Source organism: Chenopodium album, chromosome 3, assembly GCF_948465745.1.
Source record: "Chenopodium album chromosome 3, dcCheAlbu1.1, whole genome shotgun sequence".
Classification (NCBI taxonomy): Eukaryota; Viridiplantae; Streptophyta; class Magnoliopsida; order Caryophyllales; family Amaranthaceae; genus Chenopodium; species Chenopodium album.
This window is the reverse complement of record NC_137836.1, coordinates 77,353,309-77,368,343: the sequence shown is the minus strand read 5'-3', so window position 1 is coordinate 77,368,343 and position 15,035 is coordinate 77,353,309. Positions and strand designations below refer to the sequence as shown.

The window sequence follows — 15,035 nt, the reverse complement described above, 5'->3', positions numbered from 1 at the left end:
AAAACTAGTTCTAAATTGTTTTGGCGTAATGAATAATAAAATTTTTTAATGTTTAAAGAATAAAATTTTAGAAATTTAAAATTTAAAGAAACGTGACCATCGTTTTAGTAACATTCAATAATTGTTTTGGCGGCAACGAATATTAAAAGTGGTGAAAGGTTGACGAGCCAAGCAAAAGCAAATCCTAAAGTGATAAATGGAAGAAAGTACATAATACGTTAATAAAATTGGAATGTAGAGTATGATCAAATAAACTACTTCATTCCTCACCCTAGTTACAGAATTAACATGTATACTACGTTATGTACATTACTTCATTCCAATTAAGTAATGAAAAATAAGAATAGCAACGGAATGGTTATAGGAAGATTATAAAATACATTGAGATTTGAGAGGGAAGTTAAGCAAAAATGAATGAGGGATGATGGATAATTTGAATAACAATATTCATTAACTTACGAATTTATGATGGATAATTTCAATTACAATATTCATTAACTTACAATTAAATTACATTGGGTTTAACTAAAGTAGCTAATTGACATTCACAATATTATAATTGATTTAAATATGAATTGGTAAGTGAATACCAACTAATGTAGCTATGTAGATATCATAGATAATAGGGATTTATTTGTGTAAGTTTGTGGAGTCAAAAAAAAAAGTTCAATGTTAATGCATTGCTAAAATAGACACGTCTCATAATTGAGTTAAGGTAATAATTGGGGATTAAACTTTCTTATTTTTCACCTTTTGGGACCTGTACTTTTTTCTTTCACCTTTTAGGACCTAAGAAATTATTTTAGCTGGATAAATTTAACTATGGTTAAGTGGTGGTGCCCATTAATTGTTTTAAATTCTAATTAATTTGCAAAAGAAATTTTTTGTACTGTTAGAGCATCCCCAAAAAATAATGCGTGTTTACCTCAAAAAATAAAATAAATAAGGTTTCATTTCAACTTATTTTGGTTTGAAATTATTGAACACTTTTTTTTTACTCTAATTAGCAAGGATGTGAGAGTTGATATGTGCTTTGATTACGTGCTCCAAAATTTTATTTTCTAGTTTGAACTTTGAAGCCCTGTGGGAGTTGTGAGGAGCAAACAAGTTTTTAAATAACTTTATTGTATTATTAAATGAAATGTTTGAAGATTGCTCAACTTGATTAAAGATGTTCTATAATTTGTTAAAATGATGAATGGAAAACAGCTTCAAAACTTTGCCATTTAAGGACCTGTGTTAAGAAGCTGGTTTAGTTTTTTTTCGGCATTTAATATGCATCATGCTAGGCGTTAATTACGGATAATAAAAACATGATAACTAGGTTTTAATGCTTAGGTAGATTAGTTAATTTTTTAAGTTGGGTTAAATTGGATAATTATTAACCACGGGTCTCAAAGGGTGAAAGAAAAAAGTTAAGGTCCCAAAAGGTGAAAAATAAAATAGTGTAGTCCCCAATTATTACCTTAACTCCTCATAATTTATTCAATTTTTCGCTACAGTGTAAAGCTTAACAAAAATAAATTAAGAAATTTATGTGGCGATAAATTTACCTATAATAGGAAGTAAATCTTACTATTACAATACCCTGAAAAAAAAAAGAAAAAAAAAATTAATCTAACTCATTACGTAACTACGTAAGGAATATGAGCAAAGCTAAGAAATCGAACTAGTATGTAGTAAAGTAAAGTATATTATTCCCTAAAAAAAAAAAAAGAAGAAGTAAAGTATGTAATAAGGTGAACCCAATTAATTAAGAATGCTAGTCAACCAAAATTCAGAACTCCCATCCTATTAGATATTCAAAAAAAAAAAAAAAAAAAAAAAAAAAAAAAAAAAAAAAAAAAAAAAAAAAAAAAAAAAAACTCATTCTAAAAAAAAAACAAAAAAACTGATCATCATTCCTTTCAGCAATTGATTTAGTTTATTTTTATTTTTTTGAAAAAAAAAAAAAGAGAGAGAGAGAAGGGAAATTGGCGAGACATGGAGGGAATGGATGAAAAGCTTGTTAATGCCATAAAAAATGCCGACCTGGTAAGCTTCGTCCAAGAAGAACGACACAATGAAATAGAAAATGGAAGTAGTGAAGAGTATTTTCTAAGGCAAACGGCTGAAAAAGAAAATATACTTCACTTAGCAATCCAATATATGCAACATGAATTCGTAGAAACAGTTTTAAAAGGCGATGAGTTATTGCCAAGAGCAGTAACTGATCAGCTGATCAAACAGCGGAACACCGACGGAAACACCCCTCTTCATGTTGCCGTATGCCGTATGGGTGGGCAACTTTGACATTGTCAAGTTGGTCCTTGAATATGATCAAAGGCAGGCAGAGGTCAAGAATGAAGACGGCAACACGCCGTTACATGTTGCATTTCTCAAATTAAGGGATGAGATTGCTACATTGTTGCTGGATCAACATCCCGAACTCGTTTGTGTAACCAACAATATGAAGGAGACGCCTCTTCATCTTGCAGTCGAACGATACAGGCAAATCATCAGTAAGTACTCTTAGTGATCACAAGTAAATTTATATGCTTTTTCATCTGCGAAAATAGTTAGAAAGTATTTGATTCTCAACTTAGTGCGTGGCAGATCTTGGTTGAATTTAATTGAGGGTCAATATCAAATCTCTAACCATTATCTCTTTGTTAAATAGGGTTATGGTATCTAAGTTTTATAATTAATGATCGAGTGTTATGTAAACGCGTTATGCTGGCATTGACAAACTTGTCTAATTAAACAAATGCAAGTATACATGGCTAATTAATACTCTCTCTGAAACATATATAGAAGGAATTCTCTCTCGAGTTTTTTTAAAGTATAGTCCATTAGTCCCATTTTAAACAGTACATTTATAATACTACCTTCGGTCCACATTACTCGCAACTATTTTTTTTTTTTGCCAGTCCACATTACTCGCAACTTTCTCATTTTTTTCCTTTTTTAGTAAATTTTTGGATGGTAATTGACCAATGTACCCTTACTTTTTTTTAAAAAAAACAACCTTATTAAGTTACAAATCTGATTTCATTAGATTAAACTCCAAGCTTAATTAATTAAACCCTCGTCCCCTTTAATTTTCTCTCTCCTCCTCCAACCCCATTTTCATGGTGGCTTAAGAGCGGCGAGGTTCGTTGGTAATAATGAAGAGAATGAGTTTTCTCTGTCCTCTCCTTCCTCGTGAATTAAGCTCGGCGGGGATCAGCGACGTCATGATTTAAGATCGATGGCCTCCTGGGTTTCAAATCGGTGGGTTGGGGTTGGTGGTTTCGATGTTGGTTGTTTCGGTGTGTTGGGTTGGTGGTTTCGGTGCCGGTGGGTTCGGGGGTCGTTGGGTTTATGGGGTCGGTGGGTTTCTGGGGGTCAATGGTTTGGTGGTCGTGGCTGGTGGTTTAGGGGTCATTGGGTTTCTGACTTTCTTGGGGTCGGTGGTTTGGTGGTCGTGGTTGGGTTGGTCGTGGTGGGTTTCTTTTTTAAAATTGGGTTGAATTTTTTTGCCTCGGCCTCCGCAAACTACTCCAAAGTTGCGATCGAGTAATTTGGATCATAGGTAGTATAAGGTTGAATTTTGACCAGTGTTATCTTAAATATCAATAATTATAATAGTAGGAAAATATTGAAGTTTGAAATGATGCAATTTTAACAATTACTCATTTCATTATATTAGATTTTATATGTAAAGCATGAACCATTATAGAACAAAGGGAGGACTACTTTTCTAGGAAGACTATTCAATAGCTACAACAATATTGTAGCTATTGATTGTAACTAGTATTTAGCCCGTACGATGTATGAGTTAAATTTATTTGTTGGTAAAATGTTTTTTTTATATATAGACAAAATATACATTTAATTTCATCAAAAAAATTTATTTAAAAACACATACATTTAATTTCATGAAATCTACCATAGAAAAAATAAATTATTATTGTATTAATAGGTGTACATATAATCACGAATTGCATCAGGTAATTACAACATAATTTAAACAAAAAAATCAATAAATTCATCAAAATTAAATTTACAAAGTATTAATTTTGAAATTTTGTGATAGATTTCATGAAATTGAAGGTATAATTTTCTTTTCTTTTCTTTTTTCTTTTTTTTTTTTTACAAATGTTTCAATGTAATTTATTTGATAATAATGTATGTCAAAAAAAATATTTGATAAATTCATGAAAGCTATCACAAAAATTACAAAATTAATATTTTGAATAGACTATTACATAAAAAAAGAAAATCGACTCATCCATCAACCCCATTATAATTTAGAATTTAAAAAACACATAAAGGAATGGAAAAGTTTAGAGAAATTAAAATGCAAAAATTGATTTAAATATGTGAAATTAATATAAGGGGAAGAACACTTGTAACTAACCTTTAAAAATGCATAGAGATGTTTTCAAAAAAAAAATGCATAAAGATTATAGGTAGGAGAAAGAAAGATGATTAATCAAGTAACATTGAACAATTGAACATTAAATTATTTGTAAATATTAAATAAAGAAACTTTAGGGGAATAGTGTCATTTGGGAAATGATAATGATCGAAAGCATTGTTAGTGTCATTTGGGAAATAATATGAAAGCATTATTAGAAGAAGTAGAAAAACTACCAAAAAAAAAAAAAAATCCTACATGGCACTCTATATGGCATTTAAATTTTCCTGTTATTAAATATTAGTATAGATTAGTTTTAATTTTGGACCTATATTTTTTATGTTCAATCTTGTCCATTCATCCAATGACTTTAATTTTTATAAAAAATAAAAAAAAATAGTTTTCTTGATTACAAGTAAAAAAAATAAAAAAAATAAAAAAAAAATAAAAAACAAACAAACAAACAAATTGTTTTACAGTTTCTTTATTAAAAATTATGAACTTTGCCATTGATGCAAATTCTTGCAATTTCTAAGTTCAAATGATTCTCCCATGGCTATTAAAATCAACATTTGATTATAGTTTATTAACAATAAATCAATTTACTGCATTATATATTACAAGGTCCGTAATTTTTGCGTCAAATTTATCAAAAGACTCTATTAAAGAAAACAAGAAAAAGGGAGGAAAAAAAAGAAGAAGAAGATAATAATAATAATAATAATAATAATAATAATAATAATAATAATAATAATAATAATAATAATAATAATAATAATAATAATAATAATAATAATAATAATAATAATAATAATAATAATAATAATAATAATAATAATAATAATAATAATAATAATTGCGAAATTTGTCTCTAATTTTCAAGAAATCAAGCAATTAACATTAAAGATGAAAATTTTGAAAATATCAAGTAAGATAAATTAGAATTTTCATCCTTCCGACCAAATTTTTTGGTATTATAAAAAGTTGATTTTTTTTTTTTAATCTCATTTAATCCTTTTTTTTTTATGTTGATAACCTTATTTTGAAGTCAACTAAATAGATGGATATAATGAATTTTATTAATCGATGGGTTGTGATTCACTCAGTCATACCGATTTGAAAACTTTCCACTTTTCTACCTATCTAATTTAAAATAAAAAATAAATAAAAAAAAAAAAAACCTTGTAAATAACTATTGTATCTCAGTTGAATAAATGAAAAGTAGTTCAATCCCTGATTCTTAGAGGCGTATGTACCATTAAAAAAAAAAAAAAAAAAAAAAAAAAAAAAAAAAAAAAGTGGAAGAAAAAAACATATTATAGAAATGCAATGAACATATAGCTACAGTGAAAATAATATACTATCAAAATGTACTCCCTCTGTCTCATATTACTTGGGACGTTGGGGTGGACACATAATTTAAGAAAATTACACGTGGGTCTATTTAAAACATTGTTTATTGTATAAAAGATTCTCTTTTGTATTTTTATGTTATAAGAAAACAACAAGTGGGGTGAGAATGGGCCTTGGTAGATGAAATCGAAGAGAGAAAATGTGGTAATTTTTTTTTTTTTATTAATGGTCTCATTCCATATTTAGTAACGTGTCAAGTAATGTGGGACGGACGAAAATGTGAACTGTGTCAAGTATTATGGGACGGAGGGAGTAATGAACATATGCCTAGAGTAAAAAGAAAATATTGTTAAATAATGTTCTTTATTAAAAAAACACGTGATATACTTTATATGAAAGAACATATGTTTGTTCATTATTATACTCCGTATTAAATAATGATCTTTTCAAAATTTATTGATAAACTTTATTTGCGGCATAATGTTCATTGGTTATTGTGAAATGTTCTTTTAATTTTATCTTTAGATTATATTATGGTGGGTAAATATAAATAAGGACTTTTGTGAGAAATTACCTAATAAAATCAAAATTTTGTGATAAATTACCGAAAAAAAAAAGTTATAAGAAACTACCTTATAAAAGTTAAAATATTGTAAAATGCGTGGATTTCCTCCGTTGACCAAACTTTTCGGCGTTGACCCACCTCTAAACACCCTTGAAACCACCGCAACAATTGGTTTTCAAGGTGGTAATGCTATTTTCGAGGTGGTTTAGGGATATTCCGAGTTAGTGGGGGTAGTTTCGGGCTACAAGATGATAATTCCTGTGGTGTTTTGATGTGAGTTAATGCCGGAAAATTAGGTCAACGGTAGAAATCCGGCCATATGTAGTATTTTACAACATTTTACTTTAAATTAGGTAGTTTCTAACAACATTTTTTTTATTAGGTAGTTTCTCACAACATTTTTTTTATTAGGTAGTTTCTCACAAAAAGTGCTATAAATAATGTTCATTACATACTATTATCATGTTCTTGATTAATATTACGAATGTTATTTGAATATCCAAAAGGAATACAAACTGGGTTCTTTACAAAACAACTAGATGTTCTTATGGTTGTATCATGTGCTTGGTACATACGTCTCTACCATTAAAATTTCAAAAGTAGTGCATTTTTTTTCATGTCAATCAAACAAGTGAAACAACCACTTACGATGTGTATGTTCTTAATTAGCTTTATTAGTAGATCGAGATCGAAGGATAGATGTAAGTATACTAGCTAAACCTATTTGATGTTTAATTACTCCCTCCGTTTGAAATTGACGAACCTAATATAGTCCCTAATTTAATTGTATAATTTGCTAAAATAATTAGATTTACCAATCAAGGAGAGAGAAGCAGTAGGCTCAACATACCTTGGCATGATAAAGTTTATGATACAGCAAGATAGCTCTGTAGCATGTTGGCAAGATGCAACAGGAGCGACTCCTTTACATAGGGCAGCATCAATCACCTCGACCTACACTCTGCAGGTCATTAGACTCATACTTAATCACTGTCCACAATCAGTGGAAGTGCGTGATAATTCAAGCAAGACCATCTTGCATCTTTTGAAAACGATTCCGAGCTACAAAGAAGCCAAAGACTTGCTTGGTGTTACCGGATTACTTGGCCTCATAAATCATCAAGATAAACAAGGAAACACGCCCTTACATTGGGCTGCAATGAATTTGAACAATAATATGGTGCGAGCTCTATTGAATTCCTTCGCTGAACGAAGTACTATAAACAATGATGGAATCGCCGCTGAAGATTTGATTCGAGAGTGTTGAGCAATTAGGTTTTGATGATTATAAACTAATGATGATTATCTATCTAACGTGTATGTTAAGTTGTGCATAGAAAGAGCAAGTTATGCTTGGAACAGGATACAAGGAACCTGAGTAATGACAGGTATATATGTAAGGAACTTGAGCAATATAGGATAAGCAATAGAGGAACAAGAACAACGATAAGTGTTATGGTTGATAAGCATGATGATGGCTAAGGAACCATGAAGGTAACTATGTAAACATGTGTTTGCATATGTTAGCTTCATAAGGTAAGTCACTACAAGAAAATAACCTTTTTGTAGCGATTATTTTAACCTTTAGTATCGATTGTAATTGCAACAAAAAGCTTTCCCAACGAATGGTCATTCGATACAATATTCCCCGTTGCCTTAGCTTTTAGTAGTGGTTTTCAATATCGCTGGGGTTGGCCTCAATAATCGATACGAAAAACTACATCCAATCGTGGTGATTATTCTAGCGATTACAATCGCTATAAATGTTCAACTCATTTTCTTCAAAAAAAAAAAAAAACATGCGTATGATTTTTACAAGATTCGAACATGCAACCTCAAACTCTTATATTAAATGTTTCACCAATAAGCTATGACATATTTTATGTATTCTTTTTCAAACAATATTTATATATCTAGTGTTGAAAAGGCTTTTCGTATCGATTTTTAGGATTTAGTGGCGATTGTAAATGATACGATTTCTCAAAATTATATAAATGTGTAAAAATAGTGTGGATATGTATTATTATGCTTTTCGTATCGATTTTAGATGGGAAAACCATGGCGATTGTAAAAATGATACGACATCCTTAATTATTTCACAAACATACTTGCATATTGTAGCGAATGAACAATCGCTACGAAAAGTGATTTTTCTTGTAGTGAGTATCCTATACATATATAGGTCATGTATGTGTAGGAGTCTTTTAATTTAGTTTGGTTTTCTTTACTGTTTTTATAAATGAAAAAACTAACCTTCTGAGTTACTTTGTTATCCTCAGAAGTTTGCTCAGTTTGTCATCATTAAAAAGGGGCAACTTATTGACCCTTATGAGGTTTTGATGATGATGTTAAGAATTGAGAAAACTTCCATTTAATAAGGATTTTCTAGTGTTGTGATGTTTTCAGGTTCAGTAAGCGTTGAGGGCTGAAGTAGGAACTGAAACAGAGGAACTTTAGAAGATCCATGAGGATACAAGTAAAGTTAGAAGAAGAATTCCAGAAATGGAACTTCCAGAAGTTTCTTAACAGGAACTTCAAAACGGGTTGTAACGACCTGGTTCCGGTGTAATGCTGGGGCAAACCCTAAGATCCAGAATATATCAAGACTACAGGATTCCAGAACAAGAGTTTCAGAGAAACAACATGAAGACAGAGAAATAGAAGTATATTGCTCTAGGATTCATGTAAGTATGTTGGATATAAAAGTCGGTCTGGAACAAGTCTATATAGAACCAAGGTGAACTCCAAATAGTCAATGAAAATAGAGTAACTGACTTGTCAGGAACTCAGAGACTGTCAGAGTTCAGGAACCTAATAGGAACTTAAGTATGCACGTCATTAAAAGTCGGTTTTAATGATATATATATTTATCTAATACATGCATATCTTTTAGGGATTTGGTTTTACTGAATAAAGATATTTATCTTCTAATAAATCCCTTTTGGAAAAAGATAAGATTGTTTAAAAAGTATTTTAAACAAAAAGATAAGTTTTGAATAAAATCTGATTTTATGCTAAGTTTATCTTATTATTATTGACAGTTTTTATTCTTAACAAAAAGATATATTTTCGGAAAACTGATTTTTAGAAAATATCTTTTAAACTTATCTTTTTAGAAAACTTATCTTTTTCAAGATGAAATGAATAATTCGAGTGTAATATAAATATGCTCATATGTATTCATTCAAAGTTGAGGATGACGAAGTGTAGTGGTCGTGCTTAATGGTTTTATCCTTCACCACGAAGCTAAGTCAGTCCTCCTGGTCAAAGCTCCTATCAGGTTTTTGGTTACAGTACGTCTAGTGAGTTCCAGACAGATCTTGAGTGTTCAACATATTAGTTTTATCTCTTTATTCATAGATATGTATTTAGGGATATTCGATGAGATCTTGTAATGGGAAAAAGGGTTTTGAGTGTTTTGTATTTTGGGGTGAGATTGTGAATTCTCTTAAATTCACGCTTGTGTATGAGTTTGAAATCTCGTAAAATTCGAGTGGTAGTTAGTCACCCTGAGTGTGTCTTGGGTTGCACAGTGAGTGAAAGGAACCTGAGAGGTGTCTTGGGTCACCTAGGAAGTGTCCTGGGTTAAGGGAGAAAAAGGGTCATGAGAGGTGTCTTAGGTCTGGTAGGAGGTGTCCTATCATATAGTCAAGTGTCCGTGGTGGAACTTGCAAAGCAAAGGTCTGTGTAATAGGTTGTACTAGGAGAGTTGCCTATTATAGTGGAATTTGTTTATAAGTCCCAATAGGGCCGAGGTTTTACTTCCAGTTAGGCACTGGATGGTTTCCTCGTAAAACTTGTTGTGTGCTTTAAGTTTCTTTACGTTTTGTTTTTAATTTCCGCATAAGTTCCGAGATTGGAACCTACTACCATTCACCCCCCCTCTTGTAGTAGTTCATCTAAAATGACAAAGAGCACTTTGAGGTAGGAACCATTATTGCATTTTTTTTTAATGTTATTGCTTAGTTTATATTACATGCAGTTTTGTACAGTTGTACGTACATACGCTTCATAGCCCATAGTAGCATCTCTAGTTCTCTACACAACTTCACATCATCAATTGAAGACCAGTTTTTTTTTTTTTTTGGAGGAAGACCAGAGATATAAATACAAATATGCAATTCACAAAATTTTATACGTGGCCGGCCACACCGTACAGCAGGGGTGATTTTGTTAATGTAATAGAGATTACTTGGTCAATGTTAAAGGGTTACTTCGTCAATGTTATAGGGTTACTCGGTTAGTGTTGTGGGGATTATTTAATAAGTATTATAGGGGCTACTTAGTCAGTATTATTATAGAGGTTACTTTATTTTTTATAAGAAATTTTGTGAAAAATTACCTATTATAATCCAAAATTTGCGAGAAACTACCTATTAAAAAAAAATGTTGTAATTGACTACCTAATTTTTGAAAAATGTTGTAATTTACTACCTTTACGCCGGATTATGAAGGAGTTTGACCAAATTTCTCCGGCGTTGACTTGGTCACGTGACACTTGGTGAAAGAAAAGGGTCATTAAGTGTCACGTGATGGTCACGTGACCAAAGCAACACCAGAGAACTTTGGTCAAACTCATTCATAATCCGGCGTAAGGTAATAAATTATAACATTTTTCGAAAATTAGGTAGTCAATTACAACATTTTTTTTAATAGGTAGTTTCTCACAAATTCTGAACTATAATAGGTAGTTTTTTTCACAAAATTTCCTTTTTTATAAGTGGCCACACGCAACACAAGCTGTATACAATTATACTTGGAAAAAAATACTGTAGTAAAGTCGGTAACCCGGTAAATAACTAGAATGGGCCTCGATAAGTGGGCTATATACTCCGTAATGGGGTAACCTGATTTAGCCCAGCTTGTGACATTTAGAAACAAATCTTTATAAGTTGTCATTCCCCCCTAATCTTACTAATACTTACAAGTACTTTATAACTATAACTAAATTAAAGTAATTACCGCTGATAAACTATCTACTTATCAATCTTTAATAACAAAAATTCCTGCCAAAGCACTTAGTGACATCATAATTTATTTTCAGGATAAATAAATGTTTGAAAATAGTAAATTTATTGAATAGTAATTTATTTTATTGTGTAGTTAGTCAATTTTTTAAAAATAGTAAATTAATTATACATTTTCATAAATGAATTTATATTCAAATTGACTAACTACACAATTTACAAGGATTTAAAAAAAAGAGGAGGTTGGACTATTTCATTTTCTTATTTCCATTATGTAAACTCATATATATATATATATATATATATATATATATATATATATATATATATATATATATATATATATATATATATATATATATATATATATATAGTGTATGAATTTGAGCCTTTTACTTTTTATTTAATTCATCAATTTATTGTATTTTACTTAAATTATTTATACTACGTATTACACACAATAAGCCTTTTTTTTTTTTTTGTAAAATAGTACATCGCACAAGACTAACTTAGTGTTTTAATAAACACAATCTTTAAAATAAATAATATATTAAAAAAACATATTAAAGTTATCTCAACATAATTAAAAGTTGTCCGATGTAAAAAAAAAAAAAAGTTATACATAATCTATTGATAAAGTTTTTTTTTTAAAAAAAAAAAAATAATAATTACATGGGAAATTTGAAGAGAAAGATTGCAAGCTCTTCTAAAGTCGAGTATGAGGAATGAGGTTACATTATATAACCTGCTTGTATATTTATCTATAAGTATTTCAAGTAATAACCTAAAATTTTATAAGTCATAACATTTTTATTAGATGTTATTTAATTAGTGCATCCCCGTTTTTAAAGTTTGAATTGAATGTCTAATAATGGTCTAATAGGTATTTGTTTACACTTTATAAATGGAAATGTTACTATCTTAAATTTATAGTTGCAACACTTTTATAAAAATAGATTTATCACAATAGTTGCAACACACCATAATCGGAGGTTTTTATGGTGAAAATTGTATTATTACATTTATCTAAAGCTCATGACCCACTTGATTATACTCTTAACAACCTCTTAATTCCATTTTAATTGTATTATAACATGTAAGGTCCACTTTTTTTTTTTTAAATACCATGATAAATTTTGTGTTATAATAAATATAGAGAAATGGAGGAAGTATGCAGTTTATTCTATTAAAAAAAATATATATCACATAAATAGAATAATCATGTACATGTTGTTTGTGAAGTCTAATATTGATGAACAGTTCAAGTTAAAGAATGTTTACGGTTACTTCCAAATATAAATCATAGTTGGCAATTTTTTTTTATCTCAATATCATGAAAGAAAATTATTTAATAAGTTTTATTGGGATAAAAAATTATTTTTAGATAACAAAATTAGGTAATGGGATAACACAATATAGGTCATTACTCCGTACCTTTTAGTTGATGCTGCTGCTGCTACTACTACTACTACTACTACTACTACTACTACTACTACTACTACTACTACTATAATGATCCCATTTTACCAGGAACCTGATGAATAAAAAGTTATACCGCAAGTGCACGGTGTCTGTTGTTATCAGATATTTAGCAAATACGGGTCGAATCCCACAGGGAGACAGGTTTTATTAGTTTTTGCCCTATTATATGAACTATTTCTATAAACGAATAATGATTCGATGATTAATTAACTAAAGAATGACAATAATGAAAATAAGGTTGTTCTCAGACAAATTAAAGTCTAGGGCATACGTTCGGTCCACCATGCTTATACCAATCCAAGAAAATCAAACAATCCATTAATAAACAAACTAGGTCGAATAGTTAAAGCACTTGTTAATCCTACGGTCGGGAATTAACGCTTACGAATTAACATATGTAGTTCGGCCGCTAACATAATCAAATTCGCCAATTGTAATTAAGCCTCTAAAAATATGAACTTTCAATTCTAATTTTTATTGGCTAAATAATTAACTCATGATATTGGCCAATTACATGAATCAAACAATAAAGCACAAATCAATTGGAATTATTCAAACCCTAATTCATAAATTTATAAATAAATAAGCACAAATAATCATGGTATAAACATGGCTTCCCTCACTTAACCCTAGAAAACGACTACTCACTCAAAATTGAAATAAACAAAACAAAAGAGATAAATAAACTTGAATTCATAATTAATAAAATAAATAAAGAACGAAAAGAATAATTGAAATATCTCGATGATTGAATTAATGAAGAATGAAAAGCTAGGGTTTAACAATGGAGAGAAAAACTAAGAAACGTTTTTTCCGGAAAAATAAAGCATGAAGAGGAAAATAAAATCCTCCCAAGTATTTCTATTAAAACCTAATCCTAAATAAAATAAAATAGATAAAATAAAAATAATGAAATAAAGGTAACAAAGGTCATCTTTTAATTGGTCGAGAGAATTACGATCGACGGAAGACAAGTTTCCCGCGCGCCAGACCCATCACCCTATGGATGGTCGAGTGATCAAGGGCTGCGACGACGACCATCGGCCGATGGATTTCTATCGGGCTAGGCAGATTCGAAGGGTCGTTTGTGCGGCTAAACCATCGCCCGATGGCTGGGCGCTTGCTGGCAGATTTGCGAGACCAATTTTGGAAGGCTGTAATTCACAATCTAGGAATTGTATGAAGGCGTGCAACCTATCATCGGAAAGCTCTTCAAGTCTAGTTTCCAACCCAACTCGAATCACCTCAATCTGATCTGTAAAACTCGATATATGGCTAAAACAATGCACAAAGGTCCTTTTTGATACTTTGCAAGCCTTCGTTTTCCTTTGTTCCTAACTCAAATTCAATTACGAAAAGTGCATATCGATCCTTGTGGATGCTATTTTCAATTCTCATGCATATAATCCTTAGAGACAATATCCACGAGCATAAATCACTCGGTAAATGAACTCGATCAATCTATTTCCCTTCAAATATCATTCGAATCATCTCCAAATACTTCGAAAGTGTCCAAATGACTACAAAATCACCCGAAACATTAAGAAATACACAAACGGAGTGTAATAGAGCAATATAGAATGACTTATGCAGATATGACCCTAAAATCGACCAAAAAGACTTAGAAAAAGGTATAAAAACTAACATAAACGTGCCTAAGAACCCTATATAAATATGATTCATCAGAACCGGTTGAGTAGGTAAAATTTATTTTTGTAACTTTAATTGACACATGTACATACTTGATTGGTAAAAAATTTTCTAAAAAAAAGTAGTACAAAAAAAAGTATAAAAAAGCCACTACCACCTAAGCCACCACCATCCCCACCACCACCCAAACCCAAACCTACAACCAGCATCCCCCCTAGACCCAAAACCACCGCCACGGAGATCGCACTGACCGAAATCCCACCCACCCAGCCAACCCAACCCCATTTAACCCATGAACTCAACCATTCAAAAACCCACCAAACTAAGTCGGTAAATCCCAGGAAACGGGTTGAATCAAGCAGGGGAGTTTGATGACGTAGAGGAATCGGGGGACGGGGGAGGTTGGCTGGGTAGAATCGGGGGATGAGGGAGGTTGGAAAAGCCGAAAGACGGGGGATGAGGGACGAGGGAGGTTAGTGACGCCAAAATCGGGGTGGGGGAGGTCAGCGAGATGAGACAAGATTCGTGGGTCAAGGAGTTCGGCCAGCTGAGGCCGACTTCGTGAGTCAAGGAGTTTGGCGTGGCCGGATTCGTGGATCAAGGAGTTCAGTGAGGCCGGTATCCTGAGACAATGGAG

General features: G+C 31.1%; 1 protein-coding gene across 1 annotated transcript; it reads left to right on the top strand.

The window, feature by feature from the left end:
• Positions 1-1,714: 1,714 nt before the first annotated feature.
• LOC145617614 (uncharacterized) lies at positions 1,715-8,373 on the top strand. Its single transcript, XM_081672333.1, has 2 exons — positions 1,715-2,501; positions 7,109-8,373. The coding sequence occupies exons 1-2, from the start codon at positions 2,258-2,260 to the stop codon at positions 7,564-7,566; spliced, it is 702 nt and encodes a 233-aa protein (XP_081528459.1). The 5' UTR covers positions 1,715-2,257; the 3' UTR covers positions 7,567-8,373.
• The last annotated feature ends 6,662 nt before the right edge of the window (positions 8,374-15,035 follow it).